Source organism: Mobula hypostoma, chromosome 25 (assembly GCF_963921235.1).
Source record: "Mobula hypostoma chromosome 25, sMobHyp1.1, whole genome shotgun sequence".
NCBI classification, from domain to species: domain Eukaryota; kingdom Metazoa; phylum Chordata; class Chondrichthyes; order Myliobatiformes; family Myliobatidae; genus Mobula; species Mobula hypostoma.
This window is the reverse complement of record NC_086121.1, coordinates 36,507,999-36,529,354: the sequence shown is the minus strand read 5'-3', so window position 1 is coordinate 36,529,354 and position 21,356 is coordinate 36,507,999. Positions and strand designations below refer to the sequence as shown.

The 21,356-nt window shown below is 42.2% G+C and overlaps 1 protein-coding gene across 3 annotated transcripts in view; it reads left to right on the top strand.

Moving 5' to 3' along the window:
• The window catches only part of ajap1 (adherens junctions associated protein 1), a 332,378-nt gene that overhangs the window by 97,979 nt on the left and 213,043 nt on the right, over positions 1-21,356 (top strand). For all 3 annotated transcript variants that reach the window (XR_010016088.1, XR_010016087.1, XM_063033137.1), the window contains exon 2: positions 1,867-2,678. Coding sequence is in view for 1 of the 3 variants with exons in the window: in XM_063033137.1 (XP_062889207.1) it covers positions 1,867-2,678 (812 nt within the window). In the remaining 2 variants the exon portion in view is untranslated. The remainder of the gene's footprint in view (positions 1-1,866; positions 2,679-21,356) is intronic.

Below are 21,356 nucleotides of genomic sequence, written 5' to 3'. Positions count from 1 at the left end.
ACCAATCAGTGCATTTTTCCTATGGGGAGGTAACTTCACTGTCAGTGGGCACACTAGCCTGTTTCATCCAGCTCTCTGTTACTTTGGTGCTGCCAAAACCAACTAAAGCTCTTAAAGTGTCTAAATATTGGAAAATACTAATTGGGAACTTCAGTGAGTTAATTGTTTGAGGAAGCTGATAAATATCTACATTAGATATCCCTATGTCTGTGTAATGTTGTCTGATTATGTTTACAGACAACCCTTACATTACAGCTGTAAGGCTGTGGGAATTCATCCTTACAGAATTCACAAATCTCTACTCAAAAATTTGAGCTACAGAGTAATGTTCCCTCACAATGTTTATATGGATTAAAAAAATAAGCACAACATGTTCCTTTTTCAGCTCATGTTTCTTGACACATGTACAGATAATGTCTTGGCATTATTATAAACTGCAATAGTTGTTTCTATTTAAGTCACTACCCTCATACTCCCTTTCTCATAACACGGGGTGGGAGGGGGGCAGCCTCTATAAGAAAATTTGTCTGGATATTTCTCCTAAGTTGCCTGCATTAATATGCTATATAAGAGGTGCTGGGCATTGTGTTCTCATTCCGAAGTTTATTCTTTGAAGATCAATGAAATAGATTTAGGAGGCAAAGAATAATGTGCTGATTCTGCAATGTGTTATGTTCACTCCTAGCAATGGGGAATGATTTTCTATATAGTAATCCCTCCGAACTTTCAGAAAGTGGATGAAGATGAAGTTTGGCATGGGGATGCCATGATATTATAGAGGACACTAACACATCTAATGAGATATCTTCAGGTTGTGACCACAGGGACTGCTTAATTGCTTTGTGGTTTCCGTTGATTGGTGGAGGTACAGTTGCTAGGGGAACATATCTGGTTTAATTCTGGAATAGGTGGATGCAGTGAAAGCACTTCTTTCGTTGATAAATTGAAACTCAAGTGAGAAGCTATCATGCAGGTCACCTTCAAAACCGGCAACATTAGATGAAAAGACGACGGTCAGCAAACATCGAGCTCAGGTTTATAGAGCAGCAGGCAGGAGGGGCTGAGGAAGCAGGGCTTTGGGCTGCTGAACTTGAGTTATTTATTTCATCCATGTTTATTTATTTAGAGATACAGCATGGTAACAGGCCCTTGCGGCCCAATTACAAACATCTGACCAATAAGCTTGCATTTATTGTTTGCATGATTTGTTTCTTTCTCTTTGCACATTGGGGTTTGATGGTCTTTTTTTAAATGGTCTCTTTTGGGTTTCTTTGTTATGTGGTTACAGGGTAGGGGATGAATCTCAAGGTTGAATAATACATACATACTTTGATGATAAATATACTTTGAACTTTGAACCTGTTCATCTTCGGAACATGGCAGGAAACCGGAGCAGCTGCAGAAAACCTATACAAACTTTCAATAGACAGCGGTAGAAACGAACCCAGTTTGCTGGCAGTGTAATAGTGTTACGCTAACAACAGTGCTGCTGTGACACTCACAGGACATTATGTGACGTAGGACTTTAAATGTGATGAGGACATAATGAATGGGAGTACTTTGCACATTTGGTACTTGGTGTTAGAAATTCGTCCTCATTCACGTGGATATTATTGGATTTATAAAACTGAATTTCAAAAGTGGAGCGCAGTATTGTTCATTTAACTTGTGTGACAGAGGACAATTTAATATCTTTAACTTTAGAAGCTGGTCTGTAACATGTACTAGCTCATGGCATGGTGAGTGGTATCAGGAACTTGGAACAGGACAGTACATTTTTATTGGTTGCAATAAAAAACTCTTGAGATGTCATTTTATTTGCATAGCATTAACTGAACTGACTACTGTACTCTATTCTCTTTGCAGCCCAATGCCTGTCAGTAGATTTGGACGAGCTGCTGGGTTCCATGCCTGGATACTGCTTGCTGTCTTTCACCTAGTCATGGATTTTTCTTCTTGTGAATCGAAGATGAGGGATCAGGTTCTTTCTCAATCTTCTGGGTCACTGCACCAATCACCACGACACCGAGCTTCCGGTGATCCTCTCTGGGAGTACAAAATTAGCCGCCATGGGAGAGTTTCAAAATCGTGGTTGCACAGAATGTTCTGGCCTAAGGCTCACCCTGGACAACAAAGCCCGAACAAGCCAACAGAGATTCACAAACACAAGATGGTCACAGGTAGCCTGTGTATCAACTGTCAGACCAAACAATCTGTGTCTCACAAATTGGACCCTCCAGTCTCCATGGAGACCAGGGATTCGGTAAAATTGACCTCTTTGAAAAGGGCAAGAAGGCAGAGTGATAATTTTGCATTTGATAATTTTGAAAAACCCAAATGCACTTCCTATGACAGTGAAGGAATAGCAACTGTGATGCCTTGTGCTATTGAATGGGGTCCCACTAAAGAGGAGCTCACGGAATTCAACATGTTTTCAACTCCAGCAAGTCTTTCCACCACAACGCAGACTTTGCTGTTCCCTACCAGAACTACAACTGCCAGAACTACAACCACCACCACAGCAAGCACCACTACCACCACTATGCAAAGCACGACCGCCTCACTTAGGAGCCATAACATAGTGGTGCCAGGGCCAGCTCTGCTCAGCACAACAGATCCAAGCCTAAGGTGGGAGCTGTCCAACACTGCACGACCCTCCCGCATTGGAGAGACAGGAGGTACCGTCACCACTACAACTAATCAGTTCCTTTATATAGTATAACCCACAATGAATGGATCATTGTTGATTCTATGAGGAACTTGTTTTTAAAATATTTAATTTTCAATTGGGCACAGGCTTTGATGTTCACCGCACACAGTGTCAGTTGGAAGCTTCGATCACAAGACTGAGGTATTTATTAGGGATTTATGAGATTGCTGTAGCCCGAGGGATCACATGTTGTTCATTATTAATTCATTCCCACATCAATGATAAATTCCTGAGTCAGACTGAATGAATGCTCAGATGTAAACTACCTGAGCAAATCTTCCTTAAAGTAGTCAATATACTCTTGGCCCTCAGTGAGGCAGAGAAAGAAAAGTGTGCAGGTCATTAAGGAAGTCAAAAGTTCAAAGTAAATTCTATTAGCAGAGTACATATATGTCACCACATATAGCCCTGAGATTCTTTTTCCTGTGGGCAAATCTATAGACAAGTAACTATAAACAGGATCAATGAAAGATCAATTTGAGTATAGAAGACAACAAATGGTGCAAATGCAAATATAAATAAATAGCAATAAATAACGAGAGATTGAAATACCAAGAGATAGTCCTTAAGGTGAAATCATTCATTTGGGAACATCTCAATAGATGAGTGTAGTTATCCTCTTTTGTTCAAGAGCCTGATGGTTGAGGGGTAGTAACTGTTCTTGAACCTGGCGGTGCAAGGGAGAGTGAATGATGCAAGAGTTGTTTCAAAAGACTGGGTTTATTAATGGTTGGGGCTCTGTAATGGGATTATTCCAATCTTTGGTGACAGAAGTCAACCAAACACCTGAGTGACAAAAAAGGTAAGTGAGGTGTTATCCCATGGGTAAATATAAAGGCAGGGTTTATTAAACTTTAACTCAATAGCTTACTGTTGTCTCCAGTTCTTAAACAGGTGGGTGACAGCAAAAACTGGAAATCGGTGGCCAGAGCCAACCAGTTGCAGATGTGGACCTTTGGAGAGAGTGTGGGGTAGTAGCAGTAGATCCTATCAGCAGATCAGGGAGCTGTGGGGAGTATGTTGGGGTCGGGGGGAAGAAGGGGGAAGGGAGGAAGGAGAGGGTTGATAATGAACCTAGGAGGATACCAGAACTTGTGAGAGATCAGGGAATCCTGGGGATAGTGGAAAGTATTTCCTGTTCATATCGATTCATAAGAGGGACGAGGGAACTAGATCCTTCGTTTTGATTGGGGTAGAACCTCTTTTGATTTATAGCTAGCTTATTAACCGCTCAAAAGATCTTCCCTACTCTGAAGTTAGAGCGGGGATGATATTGTGCAGAAGGTTCTTTGGAAGTCAAGACTGAGGCATAAATCTTGTGGTTACAGGAGTTAATTAAATGTTCATAACAAAGAAGTGACAGTAAGTAGCAGCAGAGAAGAGCAAGAGAGAATATAAGAGAGAAGGTTACAAGAAGAGCAAAGGGTATGGTGTGTTCCCTCTTTCTACTGCAAACTATTTCAAGGAGGATAGATAAGAATGAGGATAATCTCTGAAAGAGCAAGGACGGAAGTATACAACCAAATATAATACAGATTATTGAAAAATCACTGAACATTTACAAACAAACGTGATTATAGAAACATTTATACTAAGCAACCATAAAGAAAGTTACACTACAAGAGAACTGACAGTTTGGCTCTTTATGTGGCATATGGGAACAAGGTAAATAGAGTATAGGATTATATGGCTTAGATGGTATGTAGTGACATATATGTACTTTGAACATAAATTTACATTGAACTTCAAACTTAATCCAACATTGGCTTTCCATTAATGTTCATTCACTGTCTGAATAATGAACGTCATTCAAATGTCAGCTGTGGGTCATTTAATAATGCCCTAACAGTTGATTCAGAAGACGGCAGAAAGGATCTTGACTTAAAATATCAAATGCCAGTTTCCCTTCATGGATGTTGTCTGACCTGTTGAGTTCCTTTAGCAATTTCTATTTGGTCAAGATTCCAGCAACAGCAGTCTGCTGTGTATCCATTAACCCTGGTTCATTCTTAAATATAAAACTGAGGAACGGAAGAATCATAATGTCAGAAAGGCTGTCTTTGAGGTGAGACGTTCAAACAAAAGTCATATTTCCTCTCTTAGATGGACATAACATTTCTTTGGAACCAGTTTGCAGAAGTGCAGGGAAATTTTCCCTGATCTCCAAGCATGTATTTACTCCTCAGAAGATGGGTTGAATTAGTGACAACGATGCCAGATGTTTCTCCACACTCAGGAATGCAGCCAGGTCTCAGCAGTTCACAACTAGTGAAAAGAAAATGCTCTACTTTGGAGCATGCTGATGTCCTGAGGTAGGGATTATGCTGGTGATGAAACCTCATCGTCTGTCAGAGTCCTGGAATTAGAATTGGTATTGATTTGTTAATGTCACATTTTCTATCATGCAGTGATAAGCTTGTCTTGCATACTATTCATACAGATCAAATCATTACACATTGCATTGAGGTTAAAAAAAGATAAAACAATAACAATTCAGAATAAAGTGTAACTACAGAGAAAGTGCAGTGTACGTAAACAATGAAATGCATGGTCATAACGAGGCAGATTGTGAGGTCAAAAGTCCATCTTATTGTACAAGAGGTCTATTCAAGAAGCAGTGGGATAGAAATTGTCCTAGAGCCTGATGGTACATACCTTCAGGCCTTTGTATTTTCTGCCTGATGAGAGAGGAGAAGAGGGAATGTCCAGGGAGAATGTGGTCTTTGATTATGTTGGCTGCTAATGGCTTTTACATGAAATTCAGAAATGTTTACACACAGTTAAAATCATCCTAAGCAATTACAAGAAAACCAAATTTAAAGAAATAGATCATAAAATGCATCAGTTTACTAAGACATACCTAGAAATTGAATATGATAAGTACAAAAGAAATAACTACCTTTCAAGAACAAAATTTTGGGAAATCTCCATCTAAGGAAAACTGAAACTCTGACCCTAAAACATGAGACTGGCATTGGATTAGAATGGCGGATTACTGGAGGTTCATTTCCGCAGTCTGGTGGGGAACTGGCTGAACACTACAGACATGAGATCTGTTCACTGTTAATTGCTCATTGTGGGAGACTTCACTGCCACATTTCCAATTGTGTTTCCAATATTCCAACATCCACAGATTCTAGGTTGCACCTGAGCAAAGCTGTATATGTTGTTCAGAAAAAGGTGACAGGCAGATTTTATTTATTTGTTTATTTAGAGATACAGTGCAGAACAGGTCCTGCTAGACCAATGAGCAGCACTGCCCAGCACAGAGCAATTTACAATGACCAATGAACTTACTAGTCTTTGGGCTGTGGGAGGAAAGTTATACGGTCACATGGGTAGTTTGACCTCAGTGGCAGGCTAAGTTCTTGAAGCAATATTCGGGGATGGAATTTGCAGTCAGTTGGATAAGTGTGGATCAAATATGATAAATCTGATAAAAATTTGTCGAAGGTAAATCAAGCCTAACCATTGTGACTGAGCATTTTAATGATGGTACAATGAGAGAAATCTGGTTGATAAGGTATATACAGTATGTACATTCAAAAGCTGATACGTATATTTGTGACTCAAACTATGGAATGAAAAGGTCTGTAGCAATACTAACCCTAAAGTTGTCTCAGTAATTGGAGACAGAGAGTAGTGGTAAAAGGTTGCTTCTCATCCTGGTGAAAATTGAACAGTGAAGTGGGGAAATGGGTTGGCGCAAGGATTATTGTTTATGCAAATGCTTTTTAATTATTTGACTTTGGGTGTACAAAGAAATGAAAGAAATCAGAGGAGGATTTGGTTGTTTGACCCCTCAAGCTAGCTCTGCCATCCATGAAGATCATGATTGAACTTCTACCTCAGCATAATTTACATGCATTCTTCCATACCTTTTGGCCCATGCCTAGAACATAGAACAGTACAGCACAGGAACAGGCTTTTTAGCCCTGATTTTGTATATCTCCTTTTCTCCTCTTATTTGAATTGCACCTCATGTAGTATTAGATGTTAGTTCCAAGAGTATCTCGAAATCTGCTGATCTCTACTTTGAATGAACTCAGTGACGGAAGCTTCCATAGCAGAGAATTCCTAACACTCACTGACCTTTGAGTGGACATTCCTCCTCATTTCATTGTCATATCCCATTCTTTGAGGCCATGAACCTCAGCCAAAGGGAACATCTTCCTGCATTTACAAAGCTGCCTGACGGTTTTGCATGATTCATCATTGTTCTCTCAGAAGAGAGGGGTTATGAGGGGGTCAGATAAACAATATATAAACCATGAAGGGTACAAATAATAGAAAAAGAAACTGTTCCTATTCGCAGAGCACTCAAGAACCAGGGATATAAAAGTTATGGGTTGTTTTTGTTTCATATATTGAGTGGTGAGTTGCTAGATCACTTCTCCAGAGGGATTAATGAGCGCAGATTAAATTGTAGTCTTCAAAATGGAACTGGATGAACAGCCGAATGGAAGTAATTAGCAGGACTATGGAGAGAGAGCGCAAGGAGAGAGACTAGCAAGCTTTATGCAAAAACTTTGATTCAAGAGACTACTGATGCTGGAATCTGGAGCAACACACAGCATACTGGAACTTTATGAACGATCTAGCCAGCGTCTATGGAGGGAAATAGACAGTTGATGTTTTAAGTTTAGACCTATCATCCAGCCCAGTCCCTCATTCCTTCAGAACTTTGTGTGTTGTGGTCTTCAGCTGGACTTGCACACATTTAGTGAACTGAATGGGCTCTTTAATTAATGAGTCATAGACTCATACAGCATAGAAACAGGCCCCTCAACCATCATGCCAACTATCACATATCCAGCAACACCAATCCCATTTACCAGTACTTGGAGTGCAGCCTTCCCTGTAATTGTGATAAAGCACTCACCTAGATCATTCATAAAGTTCCAAATTGCAGCCACCCTCTGCACAAACAAGTTCAGATCCTCACCAAACCACTTCTCCCTTACCCTAAACCTATGCTGTCTTCTTTTAAAAATTTCTGGAGGAGGAAAATATTCTACTTACCTTATGTATATGGAGCCAATATGGTCTGGTGCATTGTTCTCTACCCGCAGAGGCCAGACAACAGCTCTCAGATCACAAAGCTATGAATAAACTGTCTCTGAGTTCCATGTGGGAATGCTTGATATTCAACCATTAGCACAACAAAGAAGCTCTGATGGGGAAAAAGTTTTTCTTTGGAGTTTATCAACAGCCTACAACTCATTAATGAATATTTTGCAAACAAGAGGAATTCTGCAGATGCTGGAAATTCAACCAACACACATCAAGGTTGCTGGTGAATGCAGCAGGCCAGGCAGCATCTCTAGGAAGAGGTACAGTCGACGTTTCGGGCCGAGAACCTTCGTCAGGACTAACTGAAGGAAGAGTTAGTAAGAGATAACTGACTGATCTCTTACTCTTAGTAAGAGTTATCTCTTACTAGCTCTTCCTTCAGTTAGTCCTGACGAAGGGTCTCGGCCCGAAAAGTCGACTGTACCTTTTCCTAGAGATGCTGCCTGGCCTGCTGCGTTCACCAGCAACCTTGATGTGTGTTGGTTGTAATGAATATTTTGACTAGTATTCACACCTGCAAGTGACTGTTAAAGACAGAGTTAGATACCACAGTAATCCAGTTACTTTTTGCAAAGGTTTTTTATTTTGGTGACATTACCATGTATCATGGGTCCAGATGAAAAGACTGTTCCTTAAATAAACAAAACTTAAGGATTTCCTTTCCAACAGATGAGTTTTAGCTCTGTCAATGTGCTCCACAGAACCTTTAGATAGAAATTTCAGTCAAAATGTTGGTCACGATGAGTTAAGCATTCTTACTGCAGACATCAACCGTCAAGACTATTTAGCCTAGTATCAATATTTTGTTATTTATTTTTTCGAGATACAGCACAGAATAGGCCCTCTCAGCCCTTCAAGCCATGCTGCCAGTAACCACTGATTTAACCTTAGCTTAATCACAGGATAATTTAAGATGACCAACTAACCTATGAACTGGTACATCTTTGGACTGTGGGAGGAAACTGGAGCACATGGGGAGGACATAAAGACACATTACAGAGGATATCGTGGTCTATTTATATAGTTATTTGTTTGTTTGTTTGTTTGTTTAAATGTTGCTGCTTTAACAAAAGAATTTCCCCCTCGGGATCAATAAAATACTTATTATTATTAAATTCCTAACTCCAGAGCCCTGAGCTATAATAGCATCACACTAACAGCTACGCTGCAGTGGTGCCCAGTGTTAGAATCTATTAAGTAAGTAGTAAAATAACACATTGAAAATAGTTATGGGTTTGGGCAGATTCAAGATGGATTTATGAATGGAAAGCACATTAGAAATATCTGTTGGATTGGATTAAGAATCTCACAGGAAAATCAGTGGATCTGATATATTTTGACTTTCATAAGGTCTTTTGTAAAGTGTCACACAAAATTGGAGCACTTGTGATAGGTGTAATGTGACCGTATGCAGTGAGGAATGCACAAAAAACAGAGTAAGAATAAACAGTCCTCTTTTTCACATTGGAAGCTGGTAAACAGTAGGCTGCTGCAGGGACTGGTGATAGAACCCCTGCTGGTAGTAATATCTGTCTATGAATTGAATGAGGGGACCAAACCTGCTGATAATCTCAAGCGATTTGGTCAAGTGGGTCATCAGCATGATAAACAGAATGCTCACGTGGACACAGTGATGCAAGGTGAATGGGGAAGGAGGTGGTGGACGGAATATGATGTGGAAAGCTGTAACCTTAACCACTTAGTTCATAAATTAGAAAGTGGAGTAAAAGATGATAGATTGAAAAGTGGTTTTCAGGTTGGCACAGTGGCACAGCTGGTAGATCTGCTACCTCACCTGTGTTCAATCCTGGCCTGAGGTGTTATATCTATATGGACTTGGCACACTTTCCCTGTGTCCACGTAGATTTACCCCAGATGCTCCAACTTCCTACCGCATTCCCATAGATGTGCTGGTTGGGGCACATCTAATTGTAAATTATTCCCAGTGTGCAGTTGAGTTCAAGAGCTTGGAGTGAGAGGGTGTGGTGTTGATTCAGAGGTGGGGTTCACTAAATGGGATTAGTCCTACTTCCCATTCCCATCCCAACATGTCTGTCCATTGCCTACTCTACTGCCAAAATGAGGCACACTCAGGTAGGATGAGCTTCCACCCTGATGGCATGAACATTAAATTTTCAAACTTCTGGTAATTCCCCCCCCCCCCCACACCTTCACCACTCCCATTCCTGTTTCCCTCTCTCACCTTAACTTCTAACCTGCCCATCTCATTCCTCTGGTGCTCCTCCCCCTTCCCTTTCTTGATGGTTCTCTACCCTATCCTATCAGATTCCTCTTTCTCCAGCCCGTTATCTCTCTCACATCAACTTCCCTGCTCTTTACTTTGCCCCTTCCCATCTCCAAATTTCACCTATCATCTACCACCTTGTACTTCTTCCTCCCCTCTCCCCAGCTTCTTGCTCTAACTTCTTATCTTTTTCTCTTCCAGTCCTGATGAAGGATCTCGGCCCAAAACATCGACTACTTACTCTTCTTCCTGGATGTCGCCTGGCCTGCTGAGTTCCTCCTCCATTTTGTGTGTGTTGCTTGGATTTCCAGCATTGCAGATTTTCTTGTCAAATGGGATTAGTATAGGATTAGTGCAAATGAATGCCTCATGCTCACTGTGGACTCACTGCCGATTGCAGATCCTGTTTATGAACTGGGTGATCCTCGACAGTTGATGAGGAAGGCAAATTGTTCATTGGCCTTTACTGTAAGAAGATTTGAGAGCAAGTATAAAGATATCGTAGTGTTACTATAGCAACACTCACCAAGTTAAGGAGGAACTTGACATGTCAGGCAGCACCTGAGGAGGGAAATGAACGGTCAATGTTTTGGGAGAAGATCCTTCATCAGGACAGGAAAGAAAGGGGGCAGAAGCCCAAATGAGAAGGTTGAGAGAGGGGAGGAATGCAACCTGGCAGGTAATAGGTAAAACCATGTGAGGGTTAAAGTGGGTGGGCGGGGAAGAGGGAATGATGTAAGAAGCTGAGAGATGATTCCCTCACTCCCCTACCCATCTCAAATGCTTTTTTCAATAGGTAAAGTTGCCAAAATGAAGAACAAAACTCCCTTCAGTTTGAGAAATTCAGATTGGATGTCTGGCTGACAGCATCTATTTAGTACAGGTAATACTTTAAAAAAAAACACAAAAGAATATTTATTTGTATTCGTCACAGTCAAATAAGTTAGTACGGAGACCCAACAGCAATAGTGCACAGAAACAGGCCCTTCAGTCCACCTAGTCCATGATGAAACATTTAAACTGCCTACTCCCGTTGACCTGCACAGGGACGATAGCTCTTCATACCCTTTCCATCCATGTACCTCTCCAAACTTCACTTAAATGTTGAAACAAAGCTCACATGCACCACTTGCACTAGCAGCTCGATCCGCACTTTCACAACTCCTCTGAGTGAAGAAGTTTCTCCTCGTGTTCCCCTTAAACTATTCATCAGTCAGGTGAAGCACACAGAGCTACAAGCAATGCTTTCTTAATTTAGTTTTCAAAGACTTCAGAGTAATATTTAATCTAGTGCAAGCGTACTTCCAAAGGACAAGTTCTGTTTGTGAAGTAAATCAATTATGGCAACAATGTAACCAAGGTGCAATAAATAGCTAAAAGAACTGACAAAGAAACAACAGTTAAAAAATAAAATTCATCATGGAGAGATATAGAAAACAACAAAAATTTTTCCTTCAAAAAACAAAAAAAAATCTTAAAAATGAGAACATAACTATGGACCAACATACATCAAAGTTGCTGGTGAACGCAGCAGGCCAAGCAGCATCTATAGGAAGAGGCGCAGTCGACGTTTCAGGCCGAGACCCTTCGTCAGGACTAACTGAAGGAAGAGTTTCCAGCATCTGCAGAATTCCTGTTGTTTACATAACTATGGACAGTTGTAAACTGTCTATAAATAGTGATACTCATAGAAAATATTTTAATAAGGTTAATAAGCAAAATAGATTGAATAATGGAGGCATCGGTCCAGGCAATGTCAGCTTTATTCACTGAGATCATTGTCACAGAAGTGGAAGAGTGTAAAATACCATTGACAGAAGTAAAACTGAAAGTAACTCAACAGGAGGAACTTTCTGACGTAGACATAGAACATAAAACATAGAAATCTACAGCACATTACAGGCCCTTTGGCCCACAATGTTGCGCAGACCATGTGACCTACTCTAGAAACTATCTAGAATTTCCCTGCCGCATAGCCCTCTATTCTTCTGAGCTCCATGTACCTATCTAAGAGTCCCTTAAAGGACCCTACTATATCTGCTTCTACCACCTTCACAGGCAGTGAATTGCATGCACCCACCACTCTCTGTGTGAAAAACTTACCTCCGACATCACCCTTGTACCTACTTCCAAGCATCTTAAAGCTATGCCCCCTCATGTTAGCCATTTCAGCCCTGGGAAAAAGCCTCTGGCTATCCACACGTTCAATGCCTCTCATCATCTTACACACCTCTATCAGGTCACCATTCACCCTCTGTCGCTCCAAGGAGAAAAGGCCAAGTTCACCCAACCTATTTTCATAAGGCATGCTCCCCAATCCAGGTAACATTCTTGTAAATCTCCTCTACACTCTCTCCATAAGCATCCATATCCTTCCCATAGTGAGGTGACCAGAACTGATTGCAGTCCTCCAAGTGGAATCTTATATAGCTTTAACATTACCTCCCTGATCTTGAACTCAGTCCCACAGCTGATGAAGGCCAACACAACATACGCCTTCTTAACAACACTGTCAACCTGCAGAACAGCTTTGAGTATCCTATGGACACAAACCCCAAGATCTCACTGATCCACCACACTACCAAGAGTCTTACTATTAATATTATATTCTGTCTTCAAGTTTTTCCTATCAAAATGAACCACTTCACACATATCTGGGTTGAACTCCATCTGCCACTTCTCAGCCCAGTTCTGCGTTCTATCGATGTCGCAGTGTAACCACTGACAACCCTCCAGACTATCCGTAACACCCTCAACTTTTGTGTCATCAAAAAACTTACTAACTCACTATTCTACATCCTCATCCAGGTCATTTATAAAAATCACAACGAGGAGGGGTCCCAGAGCAGATCCCAGTGGAACACCACTGGTCTCTGTCCTCCATGCAGAATACAGACCATCTACAACCACCGTTTGCCTTCTGTGGTCAAGCCAATTCTAAATCCACAAAGCAAGGCCCCCTGGACCCCATGCCTCCTAACTTTCTGAATGAGCCCTGCGTGGGGAACCTTACCACATGCCTTACTGAAATCCATATACACTACATCCACTGCTTGCCTTCATCAACGTGTATTGTTACATCCTTAAATAATTGAATTAGTCCCATAAGGCACAACCTGCCTCTGACAAAGTCATGTTGAGTATCCCTAATCAGATTATGTCTCTCCAAATGTTTATAAATCCTGCCTCTTAGGATCTTCTCCAACAACTTGCCTACCACTGAAGTAAGGCTCACTGGTCTATAATTTCCTGGGTTATCTCTACTCCCTTTCTTGAACAAGGGAACAATATTTTCAGCCCTCCAGTCTTCAGCACCTTCTCCCGTCCCTATTGATGATGCAAAGATCATCGCCAGAGGTTCCTTCCTCACTTCCCACAGTAGCCTGGGGTACATCTCATCCGATTCTGGTGATTTATCTAACCTAATACCTTTCAAAAGCTCCAGCATATCCTCTTTCTTCATGTCTATATGCTCAAGTATTTTAGTTCGCTGTAAGTCATCCCCACAATTGCCAAGGACCTTTTCACTGGTGAATACTGAAGCAAAGTATTCACTAAGTACCTCCGCTACCTCCTCCAATGCCTTGCACACGTTTCCACTATCGCTCCTGATTGGTCCTATTCTCACATGGCTCATCCTGTTGCTCTTCACATACTTGTAGAATGTCTTGGGGTTTTCCTTAATCCTGCTCGCCAAGGCCTTCTCATGTCCCCTTTTAGCTCTCCTAATTTCATTCTTGAGCTCCTTCCTGGCAGCCTTGTAATTTTCTAGAGTTCTAACAGTACCTAGTTTCTTGAACCTTTAGTAAGCTTTTCTTTTGTTGTTAACTAGATTTTCTAAATCCTTTGTTCACCATGGTTCTTTTACCCTACCACCCTTTCCTTGCCTCAAAGGAGCATACCTCTGCAGAATGCATGCAAATGTCACCTGAACATCAGCCACATTTCTGCCAAGTATCTCCCTGAGAACATCTGTTCCCAATTTATGTTCCCAAGTTCCTGCCAAATGGCATCATATTTCCCCCAATCCCAATCAAACTTTTTTTCTCAAATTGTCTGTTCCTATCGCTCTCCAGTGCTATGGTAAAGGAGACAGCATTGTGATCACTACCTCCAAAATGCTCTCCCACCAAGAGATCTGACACCTGACCAGATTTGTTTCCAATGCCAGATCACCTACAGCCTCTCCTATTGTTTGCTTATCTAGATATTGCATCAGGAAACCTTCCTGAACATACCTTGCAAACTCCATCCCACCTGAGGAGATGTCAGTTAATTTTAGGAAAGCTATAATCACCCATCAAAACAACTCTATTATTATTGCAGCGTTCCAGAAACTGCCTCCAGTGTCTGCTGCTCAATGGATTTAATAAAAATCTTTGAAACAATGTTAATGTGAATAATGGAAATTGAGATGGATAAATCTTGAGAGATTTATATCTTCCACCTGAGGATAGTAAAGAAAAAGATGAAGAAATGAAGAAACACTTTTCATGATCTATTTGAGCTCTTTTGGTTTGTGAATCAAGACTTTAAATTGAAAATATGTTAATATCATTACTAAATGAAAGTGAGACAGATTAAAACGTACGTATCATTTAGCCGGTTAACATCGGCTAATGAGAAACTCTGAGATTTTGATTTTCAGGATAAAGTGTCCAATAGTTTGAACAAAGTTAATATTATTGTTCAGGATAAGCCTTGTTTACAATATATGCTTAGATGTGTTTCAGATTCACAGCATCTAACCTAACTAGCAAAAAGTATGAGTACATGGAACAGAACTTATTAACATGAACATTTGGCCAGCCTTTCAGCAGAGAGAGAGGGGAGAGAAAGAGATTTCAGTTCTTGTGTCTTCAAAGTGTTATGGAAAGTCATTGTACCTACATCAAAACTACATACTGTAGGTGAAAAGAAATATCAATTCTCCAGCTCTTCAAAGACGTTCAATTACTTGTTGAAACAATTGTAGTCATTTTTTCCAAAGTTAGTCATTCAGTATCACCTTTGATAAGTTGACTTCACCCTTCTCTCTGTGTTGGATGGTTTTTCATTCAAAGTCACTCAGGCATAAAGTTCTAATCTTACCCACTAGTTCACTGTAGGCACACTGCACTATTGTGGGTCTTGCCTTTCCAGAAGATTTCAAGCAGGTCTTGTGGTCAAAATGACCCTGAACTGTAGTTCCAGTTGAGATTATGGCTCACACTTAGTTGACTTTTAAGTTCATAGGGATGGTTTTGGGGACAGAGGGGAAAATAATGTGTGAGATTAGGGTTTTGTGGAAGTGACGTAGAAGAATTAGAGATCAGGACACCACTGCATGCTCTGTGTCTGAAGTCTAGTAACGTGAACAAGGAACTTAGGACATTTGGATTTCAGACTTCTGCTCTGTATTCAAAGTCCAGCAATGTAGACATGGGGACGAAGGACATCCAGAGACTAGACTTCTGTTCCACGCTCAAAGGCCAGCAAAGTGTAGTTCAAAGGTTCAAAGGTACAATGTAATGTCAGAGAAATGTATACACTATAAATCCTGAAATGCTTTTTCTTCACAAACATCCACAAAAACAGAGAAGTGTCCCAAAGAATGAGCGATAGTTAAATGTGAGAACCCCAAAGTCCCTCCTCAGTTCCCCCCTCATGTGTACAAGCGGCAGCAAGCAACTATCCCCCTCCCCCACCAGCAAAAAAAATGCATCGATACCAACGCCGAGCCCAGGCATGTACTAAACAATAGCAAAGACACAGACTAAAGTTACCCCAAAGGTTTCGCATTTCATCTGACATTCGACATCCACAGGTTCTCTCACTCCCTAATAAGAGAGAGGATTTTGGCCTCCCCACCCCACCAACATTTTCATAGCAAGCGGGAGATATAACAACAAACCGCTGGTTTACGATGTTTTGATGTTTACGAGCTCTGTGTATAGTAATAGCAAAGGTAGTAATATCGGGATTACTGCCTGTGCAACACAACAGTGAGTATAGGAATAGAGTGAGGTGGAGGAGCGGCTGAGAGATTGGAGCAGAGGGCAGGGATTCAGATTTCTGGATCATTGGGACCTTCTTTGGGTCAAGTGTGACCTGTACAAAAAGGACGGTTTGCACTTGAATCCCATGGGGACCAATATCCTGGCAGGGAGGTTTGCAAAGGTTATTGGGGAGAGTTTAAACTAGAACTGCTGCGGTGGGGGGGGGGGGGAACCAAACTGAAGAGATAGAGGAATAGGCATTTGGCTCACAAATAGAGAAAGCCTGGAAACAGTCTGAGAGGGAGGATAGGCAGGTGATAGAGAAGGGACGCGCTCAGACAAATGCTTTGAGATGTGTCTATTTTAATGCAAGGAGTATTACGAACAAAGCGAATGAGCTTAGAACATAGTTCAGTACTTGGAGCTATCATGTAGTGACCATTACAGAGACTTGGATGTCTCAGGGGCAGGAATGGTTACTTTGAGCGCCAGGCTTTAGATGTTTCAGAAAGGACAGGGAGGGAGGCAAAAGAGGTGGGGGCATGGCACTGTTGATCAGAGATAGTGTCATGGCTGCAGAAAAGGAGGAAGTCATGGAGGGATTGTCTACGGAGTCTCTGTGGGTGAAAGTTAGGAACAGGAAAGGGTCAATAACTCTACTGGGTGTTTTTATACCCAATAGTAGCAGGGACATCGAGGAGCAGATAGAGAGACAGATTCTGGAAAAGTATAATAATAACAGGGTTGTTTTGGTGGGAGATTTTAATTTCCCAAGTATCGATTGGCATCTCCCTAGAGCGAGGGATTTAGATGGGGTGGAGTTTGTTGGTGTGTTCAGGAAGGTTTCTTGACACATTCTGTAGATAAGACTACAAGAGGAGAGGCTGTACTTGATCTGGTATTGGGAAATGAACCTGGTTAGGTGTCAGATTTCTCTGTGGGAGAGCATTTTGGAGATAGTGATCACAATTCTATCTCCATTACCACAGCATTGGAGAGGGATAGGAACAGACAAGTTATGAAAGCTTTTAATTGGAGTAGGGGGAAATATGAGGCTATCAGGCAGGAACTTGGAAGCATAAATTGGTAACAGATGTTCTCAGGGAAACATACGGAATAAATGAGGTAAATTTCAGGGGATATTTGCATGGAGTTTTGCATAGATACGTTCCAATGAGACAGGGAAAGGATAGTAAGGTACAGGAACCATGGTGTACAAAGGCTGTTGTAAATCTAGTCAAGAAGAAAAGAAGAGCTTACGAAAGGTTCAAAAAACTAGCTAATCATAGAGATCTAGAAGATTATAAGGCTAGCAGGAAGGAGCTTAAGATTGAAATTAGGAGAGCTAGAAGGGGCATGAGAAGGCCTTGGTGGACAGGATTGAGGAAAGCCCCAAGGCATTCTATAAGTGTGTGAAGAACAAGAGGATAAGACGTGAGAGAATAGGACCAATCAAGTGTGACAGTGGAAATGTATGTGTGGAACCGGAGGAGATAGCAGAGGTACTTAATGAATACTTTGCTTCAGTATTCACAATGGAAAAGGGTCTTGGTGATTGTAGAGATGACTACAGTGGACTGAAAAGCTTGAGCATTTAGATATTACGGAAGAGGATGTGCTGGAGCTTTTGGACATCATCAAGTTGGATAAGTCACTGGGACCGGATGAGATGTACCCCAGGCTACTGTGGGAAACAAGGAAGGAGATTGCTGAGCCTCTGACGATGATCTTTGCATCATCAATGGGGAAGGGAGAGGTTCTGTAGGATGGGAGGGTTGCAGATGTTGTTCCCTTATACAAGAAAGAAAGCAGAGATAGCCCAGGAAATTATAGACCAGTGAATCTTACTTCAGTGTTTGATAAATTGATGGAGAAAATCCTGAGCTGCAGGATGTATGAATATTTGGAGAGGTATAATATGATTAGGAATAGACAACATGGCTTTGCGAAAAACAGGTTGTGCCTTACGAGCCTGATTGTATTTTTTAAGGATGTGACTAAATACATTGATGAAGGTAGAGCAGTAGATGTAGTGTTTATGGATTTCAGCAAGGCATTTGATAAGATGCCCCATGCAAGGCTTATTGAGAAAGTAAGGAGGCATGGGATCCAAGGGGAACTTGCTTTGTGGATCCAGAACTGGCTTGCCCACAGAAGGCAAAGAGTGGTTGTAGATGGGTCATATTCTGCATGGAGGTCAGTGACCAGTGGTGTGCCACAGGGATCTGTTCTGGGACCCCTTCTGTTTGTGATTTTTATAAATGAACTGGATGAGGAAGCGGAGGAATGGGTTAGTAAATTTGCTGATGACACAAAGGTTAGGGGGGTTGTGGATAGTGTGGAGGGCTGTCAGAGGTTACAGAGGGACAGTGATTGAATGCAAAACTGGGCTGAGAAATGGCAGATGAAGTTCAACCCAGATAAGTGTGAGGTGGTTCATTTTGGTAGGTCAACTATGATGGCAGAATATAATATTAATGGTAAGACTCTTAGCAGTGTGGCAGATCAGAGGGATCTTGGGGTCTGAGTGCATTGGACACTCAAAACTGCTGCGCAGGTTGACTCTGTGGTTAAGAAGGCTTCATCAATTGTGGGATTAAGTTTAAGAGCTGAGAGGTAACGTTGCAGCTATATAGGACCCTGGTCAGACCCCTCTTGCAGTACTGTGCTCAGTTCTGTTTGCCTCACTACAGGAATAATGTGGAAACCATTGAAAGGGTGCAGAAGAGACTTACAAGGATGCTGCCTGGATTGGGGAGCATGCCTTGTGAGAATAAGTTGAGTGAACTTGGCCTTTTCTCCATGGTGCGACGGCAGATGAGAGGTGACCTGATAGAGGTGTACAAGATAATGAGAGGCATTGATTGTGTGGATAGCCAGAGGCTTTTTCCCAGATCTGAGATGGATAGCACGAGAGGGCACAGTTTTAAGTTTTAAGGTGCTTGGAAATAGGTAAAGAGGAGATGTCAGGGTTAAGTTTTTTACTCAGAGAGTGGTGAGTGCGTGGAGTGGGCTGCTGGCAATGGTGGTGAATGTAGATATGATAGGGTCTTTTAAGAGTCTCATGGATAGCTACATGGAGCTTAGAGAAATAGAGGGCTATGGGTAACCCTTGGTAATTTCTCAGGTAAAAACATGTTCAGCACAGCTTTGTGGGCCGCAGGGCCTGTATTGTGTTCTTGGTTTTCTATGTTTCTACGTTTCTAAGGTGGACTGTGATAAAGGATATCTGTGGATGTCAGGCTGCCATGGGTTGGTGGGCCCCGGAATTAGATGCTCCTGTGAACAGGAAGCGCAAGGACACAAGGATCAGTCAGTCAGCCTGGAGTTCAGGGTCACATCATTGGCTAATCTATGACAATGATCAGAGTCCAGAAATCACAACCATGGTGGAAATCTGGAGTCTGATGGCTGGAGTTAGGTGACTGGTAGTGTGTGGGTGGATGAGAATGAGGATTGGGATTTGTTTTGTTTTTTTTTACTTATTATGTTCTGTGTTGTTCTGCTGAACATTGTGGGCATGCTATGTTGGTGCCGGATTGTGTGGCAACACTTGTGGACTGACCTTTAAAACTAAGGTGAGGAGTTTCTTCAGCCAAAGGATGTGGAATCTGTGGAGTTCATTTCCACAGCAGGTGGTGGTGTCCACATCATTGGGTTTATTTGATGCCGAGATTGATAGGTTCTTAATTGGTAATGAGGTTAAGGGTTATGGGTTATGGGTTGTAAAAGAATGAACAATAATTGAATAACGGGCAGGCTTGATCGATTCACTGAGTTTATTTTTACGCACTCACTTTTTCAATGTGTAACACCTTGGGCCAAAATATGTCCTTAGTCAATGACAATAAGTAGGTGCAAGAGTTTTAGCTGGTAGTCGTACTCAACTCCTACTGTTCTGATTCAGTCAAATTTACTCCGTGTGAGCGTTCTTCCCCATCGACCCAATCTTCATTACAACTCCAACTCGTCCTCCATCCCCTCCCACACTCAAATTTCAAAGTTGAAAGTACATGTATTATCCAAGTACAGATATGTCACCATATACAACACTGAGACTCATTGTCTTGTGGGCATACTCTGTAAATCCATAAACCTAATAGAATAAATGAAAGACTGCACCGACTTGGGTGTTCCACCAATGTGCAAAAAACAATAAAATGACAAACACAGAAAGGAAGAAATCATGCTAATAAATAAATAAGCAATAAGTTTCAAGAATATGAGGTGGTACTTCCAGCCCCTCTCATGCTCAGACTTCCGGTCCCTCCCACACTCAGACCTCCAGCTCCCCCATATTCAAACTTCCAGACCCTCTCACACACAAATCTCCAACCCCTCTCACAATCAGATCTCCAGCTCCTGCCACACTCAATCCTATAGCCCCACCTACAGACACTGAGTCCTGCCTTCTGACCTCCAGCCTCTCTCACAATCAGTCCTGTTGTACCTGAAGCACCTTCGATTACTCCAAAAGACTGAGGTTTGGTAAAATACTGAAAGGCTTTTATTCGCTGTACAATACGACCTCCACAGTGAGTGTCTGCCCCCGGACTGAGGGGGAGGGGCAAGGCGAACCCATTTATACAGGACTCTGTGGGAGGAGCCACAGGGGCAGTCAGCAGAGGTGTGTCCAGACAGGTAACCGAGTTACAACATATATACGTGGTTTACCACATTCACCCCTCCTTTTTTTAAAAAGAGTCCCACGGGGTGAAGTGACTGACAATATTTACAAGAAGTATATTTACAGGTTAAGTCTATCAGGCGGTCGAGTCCGTCGCTGTGATCTACGTAGCACCAGCGATGGCGGTTGTGCTGGCTCCGGCCTGACTTCAGGTGCCAGCACGTTAGGCGTCGGTAATCCCTCGTGCGTGTGCGTCGCGCCCGGTATGGGAGTGTCGTGTGGTGTCTGTATAGGGTTTGGGGTGCACGGTGTCTCGTAGGTACATACATTGGTGGGTACATGGGTCAATAGTCACCATGGAGTGTTCAGGGTAGGGGCCCGGTGCTCCTGTGGGCTCCAGCTCATGGATGGAGACCGTGTCCTCCCGCCCATCAGGTAAAACCACGTAGACATACTGAGGGTTCGCATGAAGTAAGTGAACCCTCTCGACTATTGGGGAGTATTTATGGCTCCTCACATGTTTCCGGAGCAGCACTGGCCCCGGGGACGTCAGCCAAGATGGTAGGGTGGTTCCAGTGGTCGATTTTCTGGGAAAAGAAAAGAGCCGCTCATGAGGGGTGGCATTGATGGCTGTGCATAACAGGGAGCGGATGGAGTGGAGTGCCTCGGGAAGGACCTCCTGCCAGCGGGAGACCGGCAGTCCTTTTGACCTGAGGGCTAAGA